Source organism: Chrysochloris asiatica, unplaced genomic scaffold (genome assembly GCF_000296735.1).
Source record: "Chrysochloris asiatica unplaced genomic scaffold, ChrAsi1.0 scaffold00026, whole genome shotgun sequence".
Lineage (NCBI taxonomy): Eukaryota > Metazoa > Chordata > Mammalia > Afrosoricida > Chrysochloridae > Chrysochloris > Chrysochloris asiatica.
In genome coordinates, this window is record NW_006408544.1 from 14,010,103 (window position 1) to 14,032,360 (window position 22,258).

Sequence of the window (22,258 nt, forward strand, 5' to 3'; positions counted from 1 at the left end):
AATCTCAATGCCCAATGGAGATGATTTGCCCCATTTAGGATTTTCAGGGTGCTGTTGTATTTTGTTTGTTTTCTGATCATCTACAACAGCGAATGCTTTCAACACTCTGAAGTTTTGGGTGAAATGGCTGTGGATTCTGGGAAATGAATCTCTGTACTCCTTGACCCCACACCTGATGTTGCATAGTTCTGAGCCTCCAGGACCTCTCATAGAGCAGCCCTGGATTTACACTGTGATTTCAGCCTCTGACTAAGTGGCAAGGAGCCCCAAGGGTGCAGTCGGTTAAGCACTGGGTGGTTCAAACCCATCAACTGCTGCATGGGAGAAAGATGAGGCTATCTGTTCCCATAAAGATATATATTCTCAGAACTCCTATGGAACTGTTCTACTCTGTCCTATAGGGTTGCTATGAGTTAGAATTAACTTGATGCTGTTGTTAGATTCTGTCAACCTTATGCACAACTGAACAAAATACTGCCCAGTCCTGTGCCAATCTTGCCATTGTTGCCACGCTTGAGCCCATTGCTGCTGCCACTGATCCAATCCATCGTGTTGGGGGTCTTCCTCTTTTTCGCTGACCCTCTACTTCACCAAGCATGATATCCTTCTCCAGGGACTGCTGCCTCCTGATAAAATGTTCAAAGTATGAGAGATGAAGTCTGGCCATACTGGCTTCTAAGGAACATTCTGGCTGTACTTTTTCCAATACAAAGTTGATTGTTCTTTGGGCAGTCCATGGTACTTTTAAGATTCTCCTCCAACACCATAACTCAGATGAATCAATTCTTCTATAGTCTTCCTTATTTATTGTCCAATTTTCACATGCATATGAGGTGATTGATGGCAATGGTTTTTTAAAAAAAGCCTATGGAACACTCAGTTAACTCCAGTTGCATTTGGTCCAGTTACATTAATTAGCAATAAAGAAAGAAATATATCTACCAGAAGTTTGGTCTGATGTTCAAATGAAAAAATATCTAAAATGGAATTTGAAGGTGTGGTATGACACCCACTAAACCTTTCAGGTTTTAAGCTAAGTCTGAGGTGAAAGATTATAGACTTTTTACTGATGTGCCCTAGAAGCTCTTGTCTAATGGGATCTGTAGACAATCAAAGGATCAGCACTAATGCAATGGAGTGGAGGAGGTTGTGGGACTGGAGGGTTCCCATTTGATTTTAGGGGGAAATAGAACAGAGAGAGCAGTGCTAGGCTTGAGAGGGAGACGTACCTGGTCAAAGTTAAGCTCTAAGAAGGTTCCTCTGGCAATGGTATACCACTGGGGGATTTTGGCTTTTGTCAGCCTTAAACTTTGGTATTCAGTCTATTCAGTGTGTTAGGAGTGTTTTGCTCTTTTGAAAAATAAGACATGCGTATTTGTCAATTTTGTGGAAAATATAGAATCATATCATGAAAACAATATCCAGCCCAATACTGTTAACATTTTTATGTTTCCTTCCTTTTCTCATTTCATTGCATGTGTTCAAATGATTTTGTGTTTCATCTTTTTCTAATAATTGCATTAAGTTATTACTCAGATTGTTTTTAAAAGATGACTTTAGGGTTACTATAAGCAGGAATCGACTTGACGGCAGTGTGTTAGCTTTTTTATTTAAATAAAGCATTTTCAGAGCACAGCTATCATGCAAACTAGAGATGTGAGGGATTTCAGGACTAGGTCTGGGATGAAAGGGCAAAAAGGCTGCTTCTCTCACACTTGAGTGAGCCCAGGAGTGTTGGCACTCAGTCAGTGGGTCCGTGAGAGAATAAGAAAGACGCTTTATCATGAGGCAGCAGCACAGTTGCGGGGGAGGGGGCCCCGTGCAGAGAACGGAAGGTGTTTGTGGCAAAGCTTTACAGAAGAAAGAGAACCACCTTTCTTCCAGCCTTTCTGTACTGAGATGCTGCTTAGCCATTGCTCCATTTTCTCTTTATTCTTCTAATAGCATGAACGGTGCCTCCAGGGGATCTTTCCATACTTGATTTTTGCAGGTTCCAGTTTGCCCCCTCCCCATTTTTTTCTCTTGCCAGGGGTCATCAGGGAGTCCAGCCTTCCTCCCTCCTTTCCTTCCGCCCTCCTGCAATCCACTTGCCTGGCTAGAGGCCTCCATTCCGCTGAAGCATCCTTCCTTTGCACTCAGCATAAGCAATTATTTCTCCTATCACTGCCCTTAATACTTCCCGGAGAGTTCACAGATCATTTTTTGCTGACGGATATCACCCCACCCAGCAATGGTGGACTGCCTCCTTCAGCCTTGTTAATAATAAGAAGGCATTGTCTCTCCTCCCCACTTACAGCTACAGTCAGCGCCACCAGCACTCGGTGCAGTAGTGATTCCCTGCCAAGGTCAGCGGGGGCGGAAGGATCACTCAATCCCTAAGGAACCAAGTGAGGGCACGTGGCAACACGAGCAGAAACTGGAGACTCGCTTACCCTAGTTGTATTAGGTTGCCCTCTTTTGCGGGACATTTCATTTGGTGGCTGTACCTAACCACTTTCAGTGAATAATTTCAGATGCAGGCAGAGGAGTTTGAGAGATGGGAATACAGTTTTCCTGGTTGGTTGGTTTTTTTTCAGTCCAGTAGAGTTGATATAATCCCAGTGTTTTAAAGGTTATTCATTCACAGTGTCCTGGGTCTGGGCTACAAAAGAAAAATGGATATGTAGATGTTTGGAAGACACTTAGGTTTTCAGAAGTGCATGGAAGGAGGTCTACAAGTATAAGTAAGAAGACAGCAGCATATGTGAAAGGAGCTCTGGTATTGTAGTGGTTATGAGTCAGGCTGCGAATCTCACACTCAGCAGTTCGAAACCACCAGTGGTTCTGAGGTTGAAAGTGAGGCTTTCTGTTCCCGTAAAGATTTACAGCTTCGGAAACCCTATACAGAGTCACTATGAGTCAAAACCGACTCCACCGCACATAACCACCACCACCACCACCAGTGTGATGTGGCTATTTAAAGAAAATCAGCATACGCTTGGCTATTGGGAAAATTGTGGGTTCCAGATCACAGAAAAAAGTGGTCTGCTCTTGTCCTCTCTGGCCAGCTCATACCTGGTATCTTGTGTCATTCTCAGCTCCACATTTTAATGAGACCTGGCACTATAAGTTGTCTAGAGGCAAATGACCAAGATGGCAAAGACAGTCCTGCACCCACTTTAGCCCACCATGGCTGCTGTCCCACTTTCTAGGAAAGAAGATTCTACCACAATTCTAAAGTATTAGCTCAGTCTTGTGTTTCAAGTCCTGATGTGGCACTGTGGGTTAATGTACTGGTACAAGGTTGGTTTGAACTGCAAGGTCAGCAGTTCAAGCTCACCTGTCTCCTTGGAAACCCTCCATAGGGTTGCTATGGGTTGGAACTGACTCGATGGCACTTAACAACAACAACAACAACATCATATTTCAAGTATCTGTGAACAGAATCTATGGATCCATCAGAGTAGAATATTTGCCTTGGATGGTTGTTGTGGTTAAGTGCCGTCCAGTTGGTTCTGACCCATGGCAACCCTGTATAGGGTTTCTGAGGTGGTAAGTCTTTGTGTAAGCAGAAAGTCTCATCATTCTCACTTGGAGCAGCTAGTGGGCTAGAACCCCCAAGCTTGTGATTTGAAGTCTAGTGCATATCTTCTAGAGCCATGAGTTCCTTATCATCAGAGACATTCAAATGGAATCATTAAGGATGATGTAGAAGGGATTCCTGTACTAGATAGGAGTCTGACTAAAGGACCCTTCTAACAGATGCAGTAACTTCATGTTGTTTCTGGGTCTAAAGCTGTCTGTCCAGTCCAGTAGACACTGGTCACCTATGGTTGTTGTTATTCCTGTTGTATGCCAATGAGTTAATTCCAACTCATTAGCAACCCTGTATAAGGTTTCCTAGAATGGCTGGTAGACCAACTCTGTATAGGGTTTCCAAGAGCAACTGGTAGGTTTGAACTGCCAACCTTGTAGTTAGCACAGTTAGCAGTCCAGTGCTCATCTTACAGTGAAACTCCATTTGTTAGTTACATTTAAATTTGAATTAAATAAGATGAAGAGTTCAGTTTCTCAGTCTTACTAGACACATCTCAAGTACTCAATTGTTACATATAGCTACCGGACAGTGCAGATATAGAACATTTTCATGATTCCAGAAAGTTCTGGGGTCAGCACTGGCCCAGAACGTCATTCATTTCTCTTTGGATATCGTGCTGACTTAGGGAAGGACAGCTGGCCTTCCAAGCATCTTTGAGCAGCTTCTTCCTCTTCCCTTCCCTGTTGTCTATTCAAAGGAGCTCTGAGACAGGATGTAGAGTTGAGTCCAAGCTCTCTTATAAACTACTAGCGTAACCTTGGGCAATTTACTTTGTATCTATGGACTTGTTTCCTCATCTACAGAATGGTCCCTTTCAGCTCTAACAGTCTAACTTATAAAATGATTTTTCCAGCTTGGTAACTTTCCATAGCAAGTAGCAGTTTGTGCCAAGCACATGGCCTTAATGTCACTGACCAGGTTGGCATGGTATGGTCGGAAAAGATCCAAGAACTTGGAGTCATATCTCGGTTTGTTTCTTAGTTCAGCTAATTCTGTGTCCTTAGACTAGTAGTTGACATCACTGAACTTGAGTTTGTCATCTGGAAAATGAAACTAATTATACCTCCCTTGCAGGTAATCATGGCTTATGACGGATACTCAAGAAATACTCCCCATGATAAAGATTATGCTGATAATGCTATCCGTAAGGTGAAAGTTGCATGATGAGACAGGGCAGCATAGTACCGACCTTTTTCCAAATACATGTTTCAGGGATAGATGAAAGAGTAATGAGTCTGAGTCTTCCTAAGATCCAGGCAACATATACAAAGGACTCTGTATAGTGTTACACAACTTCCGGGTGCCATAGTATTTTTCTCAATCTTTCATAAAGCAGGAGTCAGGGGTTACAGTTCCATGAGAATACTGAGATCTGAAGCCCGGAATTTGAGACCATTTTTTCCTCTAACTAGGCCTTGAAATAGCACATCTCTCTCTTCTGCAAGCCACTAGTCAGACAGTAAGATCCTTATATTAAACCTCTTTGATTTTTAAAATCAAATAGCTTTTTAAAAGAAGCTATTAGTTAGATGAATCCATCATACATGATTACATTTAAAATATATATATTTATCTAGCCCACTGTATGTCAGATGTTCTCATGATATTCTTTGACTCCTTGATTCTCTCTAGCTTCATTTCCATATCAAATTCAAATCTTGGGAGAGGAGTGTAAATCTATTATATACACCATATTGTAAGTTCCATTGCATTTTCAGAGAACATTTCCTGAGCTCTTACCCTACCTAAGTTTTTAAGATTAGATGCCACAGAAGGGAGAATAGAGATATGGTCTGCACCAAAATGCTTAGACTAATAGGGCAGGTAATGTCTTATAAGTGGCTTTGATGGTAGGCAGGGTCTGAGAACTGCTGTCATTGAAGTGTTTGTCCTCTGTAGAAGCCAAGGGGAGATTTTTTTTTCTTGGCCTCCTGGAGGAGACAGCATTCAGACTGGAGCTTGAAGAAAAGGCAAGAGTTTTATTTTGCTGAAATGGTGGGCAAGCAGCAGGAACAAAGACATGGAAATTGAAACATACAGCACACATTCAAAAAATGTGACCATGATTCTGCTTGAACTAAAGTGTAGGGTGCATGAAGGGATTTGTAGGAGACAAGAGGATGGGCTAGATCCCAGAGGGCCTTGAAAGCTCAGATCAGGGGTTTGGACTTCCATCACAAGGCACTGGGAAGCATTTGAGATCTTTGAGCTGGAAAGTAGAAACTCAGCACATGATAGAAATGCTACTATCCAATTTTGCTCCTGATAGAAGAATATTCTGTATCATGTGGCAGGTGGAGGAAGCATTGATGCCATAGAAGTAGATAACTGTCCTTCTGTGGGTGGCACTGATAGGCACAGGGAGAAAATCAATCCATAGAATCAAAGCTGCTGTTTCCAGAAGCCAACTGACTTCTTTCTTCTCTCTCTGCTCCTGGAGGTGGAACCATAGGTTCCCAAGAGGGTTTGTTCCTAGAAGGCCCTGGCAGCCCCCAAGTCTGTTCTGTGCTGCCATTCGTCTGGGTTCTTTGGAATGAATGTCCCCCAGGGACCTGTCTGCCCTGGGGAGCTTATGCTCACTGAGAGAGCAGAGTATGACAACAGATTGGAGAAAATCTGTAGCCTGATATTCTGAAATGATCAGGGTGTGTGTGTGTGTCTCCTCTGCTAGACTAACAGCCCTAATGTCAGGGACTGTGTTATATTCATCTCTGTACTCCCAATGTCAAGCATAAGGCTGTATTACGTAGCAATCGTAACAAAGCCGTGGTTTATTGAGCACATGGTTTATTGTGCTAGGCATTGTGCCCAAACACCTTGTTTAACCCACACAACTCTACTAGAAAGCTCTTAAGCTAAATAAAGTGGCTTCCAAAATTTCGTGGACAAATTCCATTATGTTTTCATTCCATTTTTCCACAAACTTTCTGAATCCCCTCAAATATTTGGTGGTATTCAAGTAATGAAGCTAAGAAAGGTGAAGTAACTTATCCCTAAGTCGTACAGCAAGTAAGTGGTCAAAGCCCTTGCTTTTTAACTTCTACCTTCTTTCCATTCCAGAATACATGCTCCATTTCAGTAGCATAAATGACAACTCCCTTAGTAGTCTGTTTCTGAACCCAATTACCTGATACTCTGACTAGCACTTAACAATGAAACTCTCAGGCTGAGGAGTGGGGAGGACAGGAAGGATGTGTGAATCTAGAGGAGAAATAAGAGAAGAATGGAAGATACAGAAAAGGTAGATATGAACTCAGCACATCCCACAATGGCACAGGATGCCTCATGAGGTTGTGAGTGAGCTTCCTTTCCTTGGAAGTGTGTAAGAATAGTCAACTGTCATGGATCCTGCCCTGAGCTTCTGAAGCCACTTCCAACACTGACTTTCTCTGAAACAGGTTTCAAGGATAGCACTTCCTGCTGGGATCACTGGTGTCACCTCGGTCCCCTTTTTCTCCACTTACAGTGAACCTGGTTGTAGAAATTAGCAGCTTTGTGAATTAATCCCTCTCTAATAAAAATCGTCCATTCAGTGATGGAGGTCATTATTGGGATTGGAAGGAACCAAAAACTCGCACGTCTGTGTTCCACACCAAAGTTCAAAACCAAATGAGTGGTAGATAAAAGAAAAAAGTAGAGGAAATTCAAATGTCACTTTGATTACTTATTAAAGCCTGCATAGATTATATGGCCATAATGGACTTCCTAACCCTGGACTTCCACACTTACAAAGACTGACACACCTTGAGATAGGTGTGTGGGCCCCACAGTCCTCCCCGTATGAGAGCAGAGCCTACCCCATAGAGCTTAGGGCCTAAAGTTGAGTGAGTACTTCCTATGAGTACCAGGCTTCCAGAAGGGAGGAGGCAGAAACTGAGTGTCACATGCTCACTTCCTCTATGGACCGCTTCATTCAGAGCAGTCATGCCATCTCCTCTGGAGAGGAGTAGAAAGAGGCCTAGAATGGTACTCCCAGGGCTCCCTCCAAGTGGAAGGAAACACCAAGAATAAGAGGGGAATTCCCCTCTCTCTGTATTACATGTCTTTGTTGGCTTGCGTAGCCCCTCACCAGCTGTGGAATCCTTGAAGCAGAGGCACCCCTAGTTCAGGGACTGACACATAGTAGGGGTTCATGGAGGGAAGGCATGGACAAACTTTCATCTTCAAATGCCAGTGTTTTCCTAAAGGAGCACCTCTCCATGGGTGAGAAGGAGCCATGCTTCCCACATCCGCTTCCTTCTCTGTGTCTTGACAGGTCAGAGAAACAAGGGGTAAAATGGCGCTGATGATTCAGGAAATAGTGTTCGCCAGAATGTGCTATTCTCCCTACCCTGCCCAGATGTAAGCAAATGCAGGAACTTGTGGTGCTGTGGAGGAGGGATGCAGTGGGTCTGGCAAACAGCCTCAGTCTGGGTTCTGCTTCCCGCATGCATGGTGAATGAGAAGTCCTCCTTGGTGAGAATCACCGAGAGCAGAGTTGGGAAGACACATGGGAAAATAGAAAGTACTTCATGAATACAAGGTAGTAGGATTTGTGAGAATGTGTTAGAGGTAACTCATAGTAGGAAAAGATAACCCAGACCCCACCAGGTGGTAGATGAGGCCATTGCCTCTACAGACAGTCACTGGTAATATTCTAGGTGCTTGCTTGCTTGCTTGCTTGGTAAATTGGAGCTTGTGTCCCAATGAAGGGTGGATTTTACAATTTACTAAGTATCTCCAAAATTCAGAGTATATACCAACCCACGATCACTGAGTCAGTTCTGACCCATGGATCCCATGGACAGAGTAGAACTGGTCCCTCACATTTTTGAGGTTATAAATCTTTAGGAGAGTAGATAGTCTCATCTTTCTTCTGTGGAGCATCTGGTGGGTTTGAACCACTGACCTTGTAGTTAGCAACCCAACGCTTAAACCACTGTTCTGCCAGGACTCCTTTCAAGTATATGCTAGACTAAATATATAATCTCAATTATTTGCAATAGTGCATCCAAGAAGATTGTCCCCTTGTTTACCAGTAAAGAAGCTGAGACCTGTTGAGATCAACTTTGCTGGCCAGCATTGCCCAGCTAGTGAATACTAGACCTGATTTATAAGTTGGAACATACTTTTGTTAGACTATCTTTTGCAGCGGTGTCAGTGGACTCTACAAACCAGCAGGAATGGAGAGGAAATGGGGGAGCTTTCTGTCAAGATCATCTATAGCATTGATGATCACAGTCATCTACCTTTGGACCAGTAGGAGAGAAATTGCCTCCTTGTGTATGCTTCTTCTTGAGCTCCAGAGTGAGATCAGTGCTGACCTAGAAATGCCAATCTAGTCTTCAGAGATTTTGGATGGATGAAATAAGCAGGATCCTGACTGTTTGAGGAAAGGGAGTTCTCTAGGGCGCTACATCCAATGTCAGAAGCCCCAGGTTTAGGCCAATAGCTCAATGGGATTAACACTCCAGCAATGTATGACCCTCTGCAAAGGCTGAAAGCCAGAGATGTTTTTAGAAATGTTTCAGCCTAACAGAGGGTCTTGTGTTAGAAGAAATACAGCCCGAGTACATCTTGGAAGCCAGGATGGTCAAACTTCAACTCTCATACTTCGGACATATTATCAGGAAGGACCAGTCACTGGAGAAGGATATCATGTTTGGTAAAGTGGAGGGTCGAAGAAATAGAGGAAGATCCCCAATGAGATGGATTGGCACAGTGACAGCAGCGATTGGCTCGGTGGTAGCAATGATTGTGAGGTTGACCCAGGACCGGGCAGTGTTTCATTCTGTTGTGCTCATAGGATTGCTATGAGTCAGTACCAACTTGATGGCACCTAACAACAACAACAGCAGAGGGTCTTAATACATGTGTGAGGAAATGTAAAGTTGAAATACTGAGATGAACATTTGGAAAGTGAATACAGGAATATCTTCATTCTACCTCTTTTCCCACCACTCTTACATCTGTTAGTTTTCTAAGCAGTGAACTAGGAGACTTAAGATTCAAAATAGAAAAGAAAAATCAAGCAGGGTCAAGCTTCATAGAGAATGATCAAGGTGCCAGTCATCTTTAGGATTCATCACTCTTATGTGGCAGGGGTCTGTCTCCAGTCTGTTGCAGTAATTCTCCTTGGCTAAGATTCTGACCCCATCAGAATCATCTTTTGAGAAAAATGGCTCTGGTTGTGTCATTGATTTTTGTCGTGCCAGCTCCTTTTCTTAGCAGGATCGGTTCCCAGCCTGCATCCCTCTGTACTCTAGCTCTAACTATACAGGTATAATGAGGATCAAGGACATTACTATACATTATGCATTTCTTGTGTGCCAGGCACTGTCTCAGAACACAGTTACCTGATACTCTAACTTGCACGTGTCAGTGAGATCCACAGGAAAAGATTGGGGAGTACAGGAAGGTTGTTCCCGGAGTGCTAAGGGCTCTTGACCTTTATCACCTCATTTGCTCTTACAACCAAAATAAATAAATAAATAAATAAATAAATAAATAAAGCCAGTTGCCCTCTAGTAGATGACATCTCATGGAAACGCCATTTGTTACAGAGAACTGTACTCCGTAGGCTGTGACCTTTCAGATAGATTGCCAAGCCTTTCTTCTCTGTTGCTTCTGGGTAGGTTCAAACAGCCAACCTTTTGGTTAGTAGTCAAGAGTTAAACTGTTAGAACTACCCTTAATAAAGGGCTATTATCAGCCACCATTATTATCTGACCCCACCACATACGATTACTTCACCTGCCTCACCATCAGCCTCACTTTAGCTCTGTCTTCTTCGTGGTCCTTTTAATCTCTGGTTAGTTTCATTCTTCTCTGTGTTCCTGTTGCACCTATACATAGCCCTGGAAATGCACTTGTCTTGTGGCATTGTGATAAATCATCTGTATGTTTACTCATTCATTCTTCTATTTGCCTATGTCTCTTGACTATTTCCTTTGTGTTATCTTTTTCCCCATTGAACTTGGAGGTGCTTTAAGGCAAGAAACCATGCCTTGTTCTTACTATATCTCTTGTATCCAACACTGTATCTGGATCATGGTGGGTACTTAGGAAATGTTTGCTGAGAGAAGACCCCTAGATGATGTTCTTTCAGTCTTTGTGACCGCAGACACTGGGGAATGGGAAACCTGACTCTTAGCTCTTAGTTTATTAGGGAAACATAGTAGTGATTCTGGGTGTTTGACTCTCAGTGATAACCCCACACACACATCAAGTGGAGGAATCCAAATTTCAGTGAGCCTCAAAGAGCCATGAATGGCAGCATCATTCATCATAAGCTGTGGCATTCATCATAAGCTAAAGGTATCCATTCATGTATTTAATAGGTGTTGAGCATCCTGCTGGGATTGAACTCTGTGTAGGGAAGAAAAAGATGCACACATCCTCAAGGATATCAACAGACTAGATTGGGAGATGATGACTCAAAGTTGGAAAGGGTTACGTACCATTGGTCAGTTCAGATAGAGCACGAAGATGAAGAGCTGGTGACTTAGGTCAGAAATGGGCAAGTACCTTGGGTACAGTTAGCACAATTGAGAGCCGACTTTCAGGAAGAAACAAGATCAGGGAAGGCTGACTAGAAGACATGGCCTCTGAGTAGAGACCTGAGGAGGAGGGGTTTTTCTCATGAGCAAAGACATAGAGGTGAGAGAATGTGTTTTGGGGAGCACAAAGTTCATTGTGATAATATGCCAGTAATTGTCATGAATTAGACAAAGGTGACCCTTATTTCCAAGGACAGGTCATTTCGCTTTCCCTACCTTTCCCTGCTGCTGTCTGGAAAATAGTTCTGCTGAGTCATAACCTCAAAGACTCTTAACTTTCGGGTAATAGGAGGGGCAGGAGAACCTTCTGTGAAGCAAAGCCCTCAGGCGGTTGCTCAGGGTTCTTGGTCCTTCAATCCCCATTACCCACCCCGCTTCCTTTGGTTTTACTTGAACTCAGTTCCAATATTATCCTTCAATGTCCCCAGATCCTTGACACCCCAAATGCACACAGGGACCCTCCATGTAAAGGCCCCTCTGCCTCTCATCCATGTGTTCAAAGGGATTCTACCGATGCTTCCCAGACAGCCCGTGAGCTTCTAGAAGTAGATACTGCAGCCTGGCTGCTTCACTCTGTTGGCAGGAGGAGGCCAATGAGGCATATTAGTCACTCACATCACTTTATCTGTTGAGTCAACATCTATTTTTAGATTTAGAGCCCATAAAGGGACCTGGTATCTCTGTCATTGAAAGGGAGTGATGGCGTGGGTGAGGGGTCTGATGATTCTTTAGTCCTCTCTGCTAAACCCCATGCTAGAGCCAAACTCCCCATAAAGCCTCAGGAGTAAAAGCTGCATTACTGCTGAAAGTTTAAGTTCTAAATGCCCAAGGTCCAATTTAACATGTGTAATTCCTTTTCCACCAATAACCTATCCATATACGGTATTGTGACGTCTTATGTGTTGCTATGATGCTGGTATGGCGCTGTAGGATAAGCACTCAACTGCAAGGTCAGTTTGAACCACAAGGTCGGCAATTCAAACTCACCAGCTTCTCCTCAGAAACCCTATCCAGGGTCACTATGAGTCGGAACTGATTCAACAGCACTTAACAACAACAACAATAGATACTGGAAGTTATGCTACTAGTATTTCAAATACCAGCAGCTTCACCCGTGGTAGACAGATTTTAGCAGAGCTTCCAGACTAAGATCTGCTGATATACTTCAAAAAATGAGCCAATAAAACCCCTATGGGTCACAACAGCATTTCGTCTGATATTTTTGTTGTTAAGTGTCGTCGAGTTAGTTCTGACTCATAGCGACCATGTATAGGGTTTCCAACGAGCAGCTGGTGAATTTGAACTGCCAACATTGCACTTCAAACCCAGCTTGCAGTCCAGTGCATTACCCCACAGCACCACACCAGCACTCCACTGTCTGATATAGTGCTGAAAAATGAACCCCCTAGTTTGAAAGGCACTCAAAATACACAGTCGCTACAGCAATGAACTCTAGCATGCCATTCATGCAGATGGTGTAGGAACACTTTCATTCTGTTATCCATCAGGTCAACAGCAACTGGACAGCAACTAACAAAAATTCTTTTTGCACACATACTTTTGGGTGTGCACACACACATGCACAAGCTCACCGCTATAGTCTTAGCATATCTTGTGAACAAGCTATACAGATTAAAAAACAAACTCCCAACTGAAAAACGCTAATGCTTATAGGTCCCTCGTTGTCCAACGTTGTCAGATGTGCTCCGAAATGACTGTTTTTATCATCTATTCTGAGCCATAACCACCCCAGAAATAGCTTTAGCAGGAAAATGCTTTTGTTAGACGAGCTGTAAATTATATTTCAAATGTCTGATGTTGTTTTCTTTAAAAAAATAAATAAATAAGTAAATGAAAGTCTAAAATTAATGACTGCTGGGGTTTGCTTTGCTTATGTGTACTGCTACAGATTTGGCTTCTTGCAGATGGAATTTCAGATCTGTTTACACTTCTGTGTTAGCTTTTTGGGCAAAAAAAAAAAAAAAACAGTTGAGAGATCTGGGAGGACAAATTTGCAAAGTCAAACTTATAACCATCAGTAGGTATCTCATTTCTCTCCATTGCCCTCTCTCTCCCCAACTTTGTGCCCCCACTTTGTTTATTGTGGTTTTCTCTGCTTTGCCTCCAAGTCAGAAGGCAAGACTGGTCCTTACAGATGCGATATCAAGGTCACATATCCAATTTTGTGAGCAGATGTTCATTCAGCCCCATTTCACCAGCACTTTGCCATTCAGTGAGAGCAGACCTAGTGGGAACAGATTAGAGCAACAAAAGAGATGGAACGTAAAAATTCTTGCAGAGTACCTGATCATGTTTATGTGTTGGAGGAGAAGGTGGGGGTGGGGAGGGTGGCAAAGAGAGAAATGTGCAGAACAGAATTTCATGGGGATTTCTTTCTTTCTTCCCACCCCCCCTCGTTTATCCAAAGATTATTATGTGTTGGATACAGTAAATCATCTATACACCCACATCCAGGAGGTAAATCTTCAGAACTCCATGCGTGGGTAGTTCTGCATTTAACAGCTGCCATACAGTAGCTATTTTGTTCTGCACTTAGAGACCCTTGTCTGTGCATTTGTTTTAAGTTATCGTCAACTCTCCTTTTGTTCCACTATTGATGTACTCCTGGTTCTCATTACTATTACAAGAATAGCTAAAAATCTGAACTACTGAGTTATTCAAACTGACACCATGAATTGTAATTCTAGACAAGGGGCTGTCATCTTGGTTGTTGACTCAGCCTCTATTCTGAGACGGATTGCCTGTAATGGATTCAGCTCCTCTTACCTTTTCCTAGGTCTCATATGCCCGTCCAAGCTCTGCCTCAATCAGGGATGCTAATCTCTATGTTAGCGGCCTTCCCAAAACCATGACCCAGAAGGAACTGGAGCAGCTCTTCTCGCAATATGGTCGTATCATCACCTCACGAATCCTGGTTGATCAAGTCACAGGTTAAGTATTTCTCTGTAATTTCTTTCCTGTGTTTTAGTGCCACCATAAAGATGACCTGTTACTCAGAGGAGCAGCAGGGTTGATTAGAGTGGACTATGCTCTGGTAGCATAGTGGTTAAGTATCAGGTTGCGAACCACAAGGTCAGCAGTTCGAAACTACCAGCTGTTCTGTGGGAGAAAGATGAGGTTTTCTGCTCCCGTAAAGATTTACAGCCTCAGAAAACCCCGTACAGGGTCGCTATGGGTCGGAACCGACTCCACGGCACATAACAACAACATGTGGGTTATGAGTAGATGTATTTTTGACTTGAGAAGAAAAACTTCGTATCAGTCAACTGCTCAAATTTAAAATGGGCCACCTTTGGAAGTAGTAAGTTCTCTATGAGAATTGTTCCAGCAGCAACTGAGCGGTTGGGCAGAGTTATAGAGAGGATTCAGGCATTAGGAGTGGGACTGTATGACCTTCAAAGTATCTTTCCCTCAATCAACCTCAACCAAGTAACATTATCTGGTAGGTGAAAAGAACATATATGAGAGTGTTGTGAACAAGTTCAGCAGTCTAAGCCTACCAGCCACCTCTCCCCCCGCCCGGTAGAAAGATGAGGCCTCAGAAACCCTATAGAGGATCACTGTGAGTCAGAACTGACATGATGGCACTTAACAACAACATAGTTATAGCTCTAAATCATAGCATTCAAATTAGAGGCAACTTCAAACTGTCTCTTTTCACAAGTGAGGAAGTAGAAGTCCAGAAGAGTAAACCAGCTGGTTAGTAGCAGTGCAGGACTAGGAACCCAGGATCTAGTGCTGAGTTAAATCCATCGCTGTTGAATTAATTCCAACTCGTAGTAACCCTATAGGACAAAGTAGAACCACTCCACAGGGTTTCAGAGACCAAATCTTCATGAAAGCAAACCACCTCATCTTTTTACTTCAGAAAACGGATGGCTTCAAATCACTGACAAATTATTGGTTGGCGCCCAATGCTTAATCCACTGTGACACCAGGTCTCGGCCCTGTGATATCTTATCCAGAATAAAGAATGCCCATCCTCACCTCTCTGTAAGAAATGTAAATCACCCAAGGATGCATTTTTAATGACAAGGTGTATTCCAAAAACCAAAAGCAAAAACCCTATTCTGACTCATAAGACTCTGTTTAGGGTTTCCAAGGCTGTGAATCTTTATGGGATCAGAAAGCCTCATTTGACTCCCATAGAGTTGCTAGTGGCTTTGAACTGCCAACCTTGATTTCAATTTCAGTGCTTATCCTACAATGCCACCATGGCTACTCCTAAGTTGATCTAAGTTTAAACTCAATTTAGTAATTCATCCTTTGACTCTTGTAACAAAACCTCCATGAGACTGCTCTACCCCAATCACTGCCCAGAGGGTCTGAACCAGGATGAGTGCATCAGTCCCTCCATCATAGAACTCCAATGTGATGAGTAAACTCCCAGGGTCCTGTCCAGAGCACTGTGTGAGCTCAGGAGAGTGTGTGCTATGACTTGTGAGGGTGAGCTTCGTGGGGACTGTTGAGAAGGTTTCATTAAGGATGCAGTGTCTAAGCAGGGTTTGGGAAGTTATCTGGCAAGGAGGGGTAGGGCATTATAGGTAGAGAGGACAACATATGCCAATGCCTGGAGTTAAGGAAGAGTACAGCCTGTTTAAGGAATGGCAGGTGGTCCCAGGTGGCTGGTATGAGGCGCAACAGGGAATTGGGGGCCAGATCATCAGGGGTGTAAATGCTGTACCAAGATCTCTGGGCTTTATCTGTATACATGGTGGAGCCACGGAATACTTGCCTTGTGGGTTGTTTGCTTGTTATTTGGAGAGGGGGATAGTAAGGTACAAAATGCAAAAGGTGCAAAAATAAAAATATAAATAAAAGATTTTGTTAAACGGTGTAATATGGTCAGAGTTTGCTTTTCAAATAGCTTATTAAGTTGCTAGGTGTGCGAACACATTGGAGGACTAGAAACTTGGCAGTGGGTGATCAGTTACAGCAACTCAAGAGAGATGAGGACTAAAAAGGGCAATGGAGGGGACAGCTGGATGGGACAGATGTGAGAAATTCCTGTGCTGTGTACATGCCAGTCAGAAATGCAGGCAGATGTGTTTTGATGGATAAGAGTGATTCAGGGAGCCTGGCTTGACTCTGGCCCTACAGGTGAACAGACATCCCATAGAATGTCCATAGGGCATATCCCATCTCTTCCTAGAGATATTTACTCGTTTGGTTTATTCTATATTTATGGAACCTCTTTCTCTTTCACCAGGAGTGTCCAGAGGGGTGGGATTCATCCGCTTTGATAAGAGGATCGAAGCAGAAGAAGCCATCAAAGGGCTGAACGGCCAAAAGCCCAGTGGTGCTACAGAACCGATTACTGTGAAGTTTGCCAACAACCCCAGCCAGAAATCCAGCCAGGCCCTGCTCTCCCAGCTGTACCAGTCCCCCAACCGGCGCTACCCTGGCCCACTTCACCACCAGGCTCAGAGATTCAGGTAGGCATATCAACAGGGATACAGGCCCAGGCGAGGGCCAGAAAAGCCCTCAGCCCTCAAGGATAGGACAAGGGTCATCACCTCTACCACCAGCAATTACTATGCAAAATTCCCTCTGAGCCTCAGTTTCCACTCATGTAAAATGAGCTGATTGGGCCAGATGCTCCTCAAGCCATCTCCCAACTCACCACTATGACTTGTTAAACTTCAGATTCCTTAGTAGAAACAAAATTACTGGTTTTCACCAAAAAGTAGATTCTGTTTCAGTAAGAGTTCATCATAGATAAGTGATTGCAGTCAGCAGCTCGATTTAGGGCTACACAGGAACTTTTCATCAGCCATAGTAAAGGGTAGAGAGAAGGGCCCACAGGGGGCAGGCCTTTGCCAGAGGGAGTGGTTTTACTGTATGCTTTTTCCTCAGCAGGTCATGTTGAGAGGTGGGGAGATACTCTCTTTGGATGTTCCCCTTCTCTGGCAAGCCATCAGACACTGGCAAGGCAAGGAAGAAGATTCTGTCCAGGCCTTATTAGTGTTTCCTCCTTCCAGCACCCAACCCCTCTAGACATTCCTGGTGCAGTGAGTGGGGGATTTCCCTCTGAAACATTCTTAAATGCAGATTTCCCTCCATGAAGCCAGTGCCATTGTGAGCAGCTGCTATTATGCAAGGCAGTTGGGAACAAGAGATAAGGAGACTGGAGGCCTACCCATAGTATATTCTAAAACAATCATTTTATTCCATCCATGTCCCAGCCTCCCTTGAATGAAACCATTTTTCTAATTATCAAATATCCACCGAGCCACAAGAGAAGAAAAAACCAACCTGTATATGTCCTCCTATTTCCCATGAATTTGAAATGGTTAATGGTTTCATGGAGTCCAGTCATCTAATTTTTATTTTGTGTGAGACCACATGCAGTATTTATGTAAAAAAGCCTCTCCAGTAGCCTTCTAATGGTGGAAACTATGATTACTACTGTCCCGTGGAGTGAATAACTTGTCCCCAAGTAAGGTACCGACCGTGAAGAAGATTATGACATAATGACTGTATGCCAGGAGGTGATTTGGGTTGTAAATGTTAAGCTTATTTAAAAAAAAAATTACCCCCCCAAAAAGTGTGTGTGCAGTAAGATTTATTTGATATAGCTAGGCTAAGAAAAGATCCATTCTGATGCACATAGTGTTCATGTGCATTGTTAATCTGGAACAGAGACCTTTATTAACAAGTTTAATTACGCTACAAGGTGAGCAATTTAAGTAGACGACCCCCCCCACCTCCTTTTAAACAGTTTCACACACAATATAAAATAAAATTCACACAAATATTCTGAAAGGTGCGGGGAGTGGGATTAATTCAGACCTTGAAAGAAAGGGAGATTCATTCGACACTTTCTTTATACTCTAGCATTGACCTAAACTTGAATTACTTACAGTTGGAGGCAGGAAAGGGGAAAGCTACTAGTGGATAAACTTGTAAGCACTGGGGAAAGTTGTTGAGCTTTTCTTCTTTGAAAATGGAGCATTCTTATTAATAGTTCCATTGAGCGATCTTGCCATCTGTGAGGCATTAACCCAGAGACCCTCCTTCTCTTTGCAGGCTGGACAATTTGCTTAATATGGCCTATGGCGTAAAGAGGTAATTAAAACTCCACAGATTGCCAGATGCCCATGTTGGCACAGACTGGGGCTAGATTTTTTTTTTTTTTTTTAATTCACTAACTTTACTTTTTTGTTTGTTTTTGTTTTAATTCTTCCTTTTTTTCTTCCACCAGCATGTCAAGTTTTTCATTTTAATTTCGGACCTCAGTTGATTTTATTTTTTTAGGGCACACAAAGTGTGTTTGTGTGTTTCACTTTTCTTTTATTTGCAGGTGGGCTTCTCCTATGGTTCAGGTGCCACAGCTACCAAGCCCTTGATATTCGGGTCCTGTGAATGGCTCCCCCTAAAGGGGAAGTCTGTGACTCTTTGCTAGCTGCTATTGCAAACTTGCAGAGCAAGTGTTTTGTATTAACAGTGGCAAGAGTCAGTGAAGAGGGCAAGGTCCTGCAAATCAAAATTAGAACATTTTACTAATCATAGTTGACAATCTTAGGATTGTCAATGGAAAAATTACATTTTGGATTACCAGCCCTGGCCAACCCATGAATAAAAACGTGAATGACTTTTGACTCCCGCCCCCACCTCAGTGCACATTTCATGGCGGATCCTCAGAATAAAGCATTATCTGTGTGCACCTCAACCGGAGGTTTCTTTTGTCACAGGTTTTAACAGTCATTATAAATCCTCCTTTGGCTATATATGTATGTGTACTTAAAACTTGCTATTTCTTTTATTTAAAACCTTTTATGGGTTTGGGGGCACTTTCTGAACATAGTCACAGAAGGGTTGCAGACACTGTCTGAAAGCTGAATCACGGGAAGTTGGGTGTGTTATATCACCGTGTCTGTGAGATTCCCATATGTGCTTTTGATAAGCTCCACTGAACTGCTAGGGATGTAGCATCTTCATCATCTTGCTCAGTAGAGCTGCAAACTTTAATTCCCCTTCCTACTGTCAAGGGAAAGAGATGTGGTCTTTAATAGTCCACGTCATACTCCCTGTACTAGGGTGTTGTTTCACCACTTGGTCATGCATGGTAAGTACCCCTGGCCCTAGAAACTGGCATACAGTGAAGGAAGTAATTTGACTGCAGATTTTACTGTCAGATTATCAATTCTCCCCAGCCTCTAAAATGTCAATCCCTGAACAGTATTTCTGGTGTCTAGCACACTGCTGGCCTGTTCCAAGGCATTTGACATCTTTCCTAGCTTGATCTCATACCTCTGCCCCTCCCTGACTTGATGCTGTAAAAAGAGGGCTGCTTATAACACAACTTTGGCATACATACCCCTACTTCAAGCCCCCACCCATGCCAGCATTTTCTTCTCCCTATTAAATCTAGATTTAGGTCCAGAATCTTTCTCCAAAGGGCCCCAGATAGTCAGTACCACTCTAGCTGAAACCTCTTTTCTGGCCCTGACTTTGGCCTTATAATAAACATTGAACTGTTCTCTACCTACAATGTAAATGGGGTCAACTCATCCAGTTGGAGGAGAGAAGGTAGAGTGGACAGTCTTCAGAAACAATGCAAGTAGCAACAAGACAATGGAGTTGCCCTTCTAGGACTATGTCCCATACTGGTTCTGTTTGGTTTTTAAGCAAGAAGGAAGATAAACTTGGTGAATAATAGCAAAAACAACACTTACCGAATTATTATTGTATTTGTCATTAAGCATACCTTCAGCAACTATTTGATTACGTAAACTCTAGTTCCTTGAAGTAGGACTTTTTTATCTCTAAGAATATTTTCTTATTCCTACATCGCACTTTACCCTATGATCTTCCCCAGATTTTTTTTTTCTTCCTTTTCCCACCACCTTCCCTGCCCCGGCCCAAACAAGCCAACAATGAAAAGCGAATTAATAGTCAATGGATAGGTCAAAACCCTTACGTAAGTTCAGTATGAAATAAAATGTTAACAAAGATTTTTCTGCAATAGGCACTGGTAACTTAAATGCTTCATCTCATGAATTCATCACAAATCACACATGGGTTTATTTTATCAGATAGTGAATAGAATCTGAAGGGTTGTTTTCCTTTTCAAGATTACATGAAAACTGAGAAAATTTGTAAGCCCAATATAAAAATAGTTGTAATATGGCAAATAACCATTTTCTGTTTTTCTAATGTATATATAACTCAAGATATATAAATGCACAAACCATTTGAAATCTTTTTCCTGTGATACTTAAAAATGAATCCAGATAACAAAGCATCAAGAGTGTTATATGTTTCTTACTCCTGTGTTAGGACTTGAGCGGAGGGATGCTTTTAAATAAAGGTGAAAACATGAACCACTCATCCTATAAGTAACAAGATACGAATGTTCATTCTCACATATCTCTGACCTCAATATTACCAAGAGATCTTTGACAACCAGAAGTTGAGGGACTGCAGAGATGGTAGGCTTGAGCACTTCCAGGGTCATCCTCTAATCTGATTAAAAATGTAAAATTTCCCAAGCATTGAGATCAAACAAAATAACTCACTCAATTGATAAATATTTATTGAATGTTTTCTAAATGTCATTGTGTCTGTGAGACTCCCATGTGTATACAACTAACTAAATAAATAGAGCCCCTTCCCACAAGAGCTAGGAATGGCTAGGAATGGAGTTGGGGAGATGCAGGGTCAGAGTGGGATATCCCATGAGCATGTACTATGACAGAACTTAGGAACTGACCTAAGTTTTCCTCTTGGCACTTAAGTGTCTTAACCAGCCTAGCCTTTCCCAACAAAAGAAATGCCACAGGCATTTGTTTTTATATTTTGGTGTTAAACCCTGTAGACTCTCCTGTAAACACTCACTGAGCGTTCTGCCCCATGTCTGTGTCTGTACATCTGTGTGTTATCCATGGTCAGACTGATGTCTGGACCAGTCCCCCCTTCTGCTTGTCCCCCCAGGTTCTCCCCAATCACCATCGATGGGATGACAAGCCTTGTGGGAATGAACATTCCTGGTCATACAGGAACAGGCTGGTGCATCTTTGTCTACAACCTGTCCCCTGACTCTGATGAGAGTGTCCTCTGGCAGCTCTTTGGTCCTTTCGGCGCAGTGAACAATGTCAAGGTCATCCGTGACTTCAACACCAACAAATGCAAGGGATTCGGCTTCGTCACCATGACCAACTATGACGAGGCAGCCATGGCCATCGCCAGCCTCAACGGGTACCGCCTGGGAGACAGAGTGTTGCAAGTTTCCTTTAAAACTAACAAAGCTCACAAGTCCTGAATTTCCCATCTTACTTATTAAAAAATATATATAAATATATACGAACAAAACACATGCGTGCACACACACACACATACACAAAAGAGAGAGAAAAACAAACTTTTCAAGGCTTATATTCAACCATGGACTTTATAAGCCAGTGTTGCCTAAGTATTAAAACATTGGATTATCCTGAGGTGTACCAGGAACGGATTTTATAATGCTTAGAAAAAAAGAAAAAATAACAAAAACAACAAAAAAAATACCTTTGATGCATTGAATGTTCTTTCATAGCTGTCGTTGTTGAATATAATATACATAGATAGCGATGTGCAGGGATTTTTACCCAGCCAGCTAACTTTACTACCTTCCTTGAAGGTGGGTCTTTTTAAGATGACCATTCACTCATTTGAAGAAGAAAAACAAAAACAAAACAAAACAAAACAAAAAAAAACAACAAAACACAAAAAAAAAATGACAAAAAAAATAAAACAATTTTTACAAAGTCATGGGATTCAAAGAAAGAAAAAAAAAAGATTTTTCTTTTTTGTGAAAATGTTGATCCAATCAGATTGGTAGTAAAAACCCCCAAACAAATTAAAGAGGAATAATAAAAATTGCAAAATTGAAAAAAAAAAAAAAAAAAAAACTTTTGCAAATTTTTTTATTTTTCCTTTTTTCTTTTATATCATGTGAACTAAAAAGTCTTCTGTTAGGGGATGGGGGCCAGGGGGTTACCTGATGACATTAACAATTTAATAACATTAACATTGTTGCCAAAGAGGTGGTCTCTTTGCTGAAAATGGGTTTCAAGAAAAATCTATTTTTATAAAATATAAAGAATTTTTACAAGAGAATCTGGATTTGAGAAAAAAATAT

General features: G+C 42.3%; 1 protein-coding gene across 7 annotated transcripts in view; it reads left to right on the top strand.

The window, feature by feature from the left end:
- The window catches only part of ELAVL4 (ELAV like neuron-specific RNA binding protein 4), a 135,314-nt gene extending 113,511 nt beyond the window's left edge, over positions 1-21,803 (top strand). For 3 of the 7 annotated variants that reach the window (XM_006839747.1, XM_006839743.1, XM_006839746.1), the window contains exons 4-7: positions 13,913-14,066; positions 16,346-16,571; positions 18,166-18,204; positions 21,073-21,614. In XM_006839747.1, coding sequence (XP_006839810.1) covers positions 13,913-14,066; positions 16,346-16,571; positions 18,166-18,204; positions 21,073-21,400 — 747 coding nt within the window. In that variant the 3' untranslated portion in view covers positions 21,401-21,614. Of the gene's footprint in view, positions 1-13,912; positions 14,067-16,345; positions 16,572-18,165; positions 18,205-21,030 lie in introns of all 7 variants that reach the window. The other 4 variants (XM_006839745.1, XM_006839748.1, XM_006839744.1 and 1 more) reach the window with 3 other exon arrangements.
- Positions 21,804-22,258: the final 455 nt, after the last annotated feature.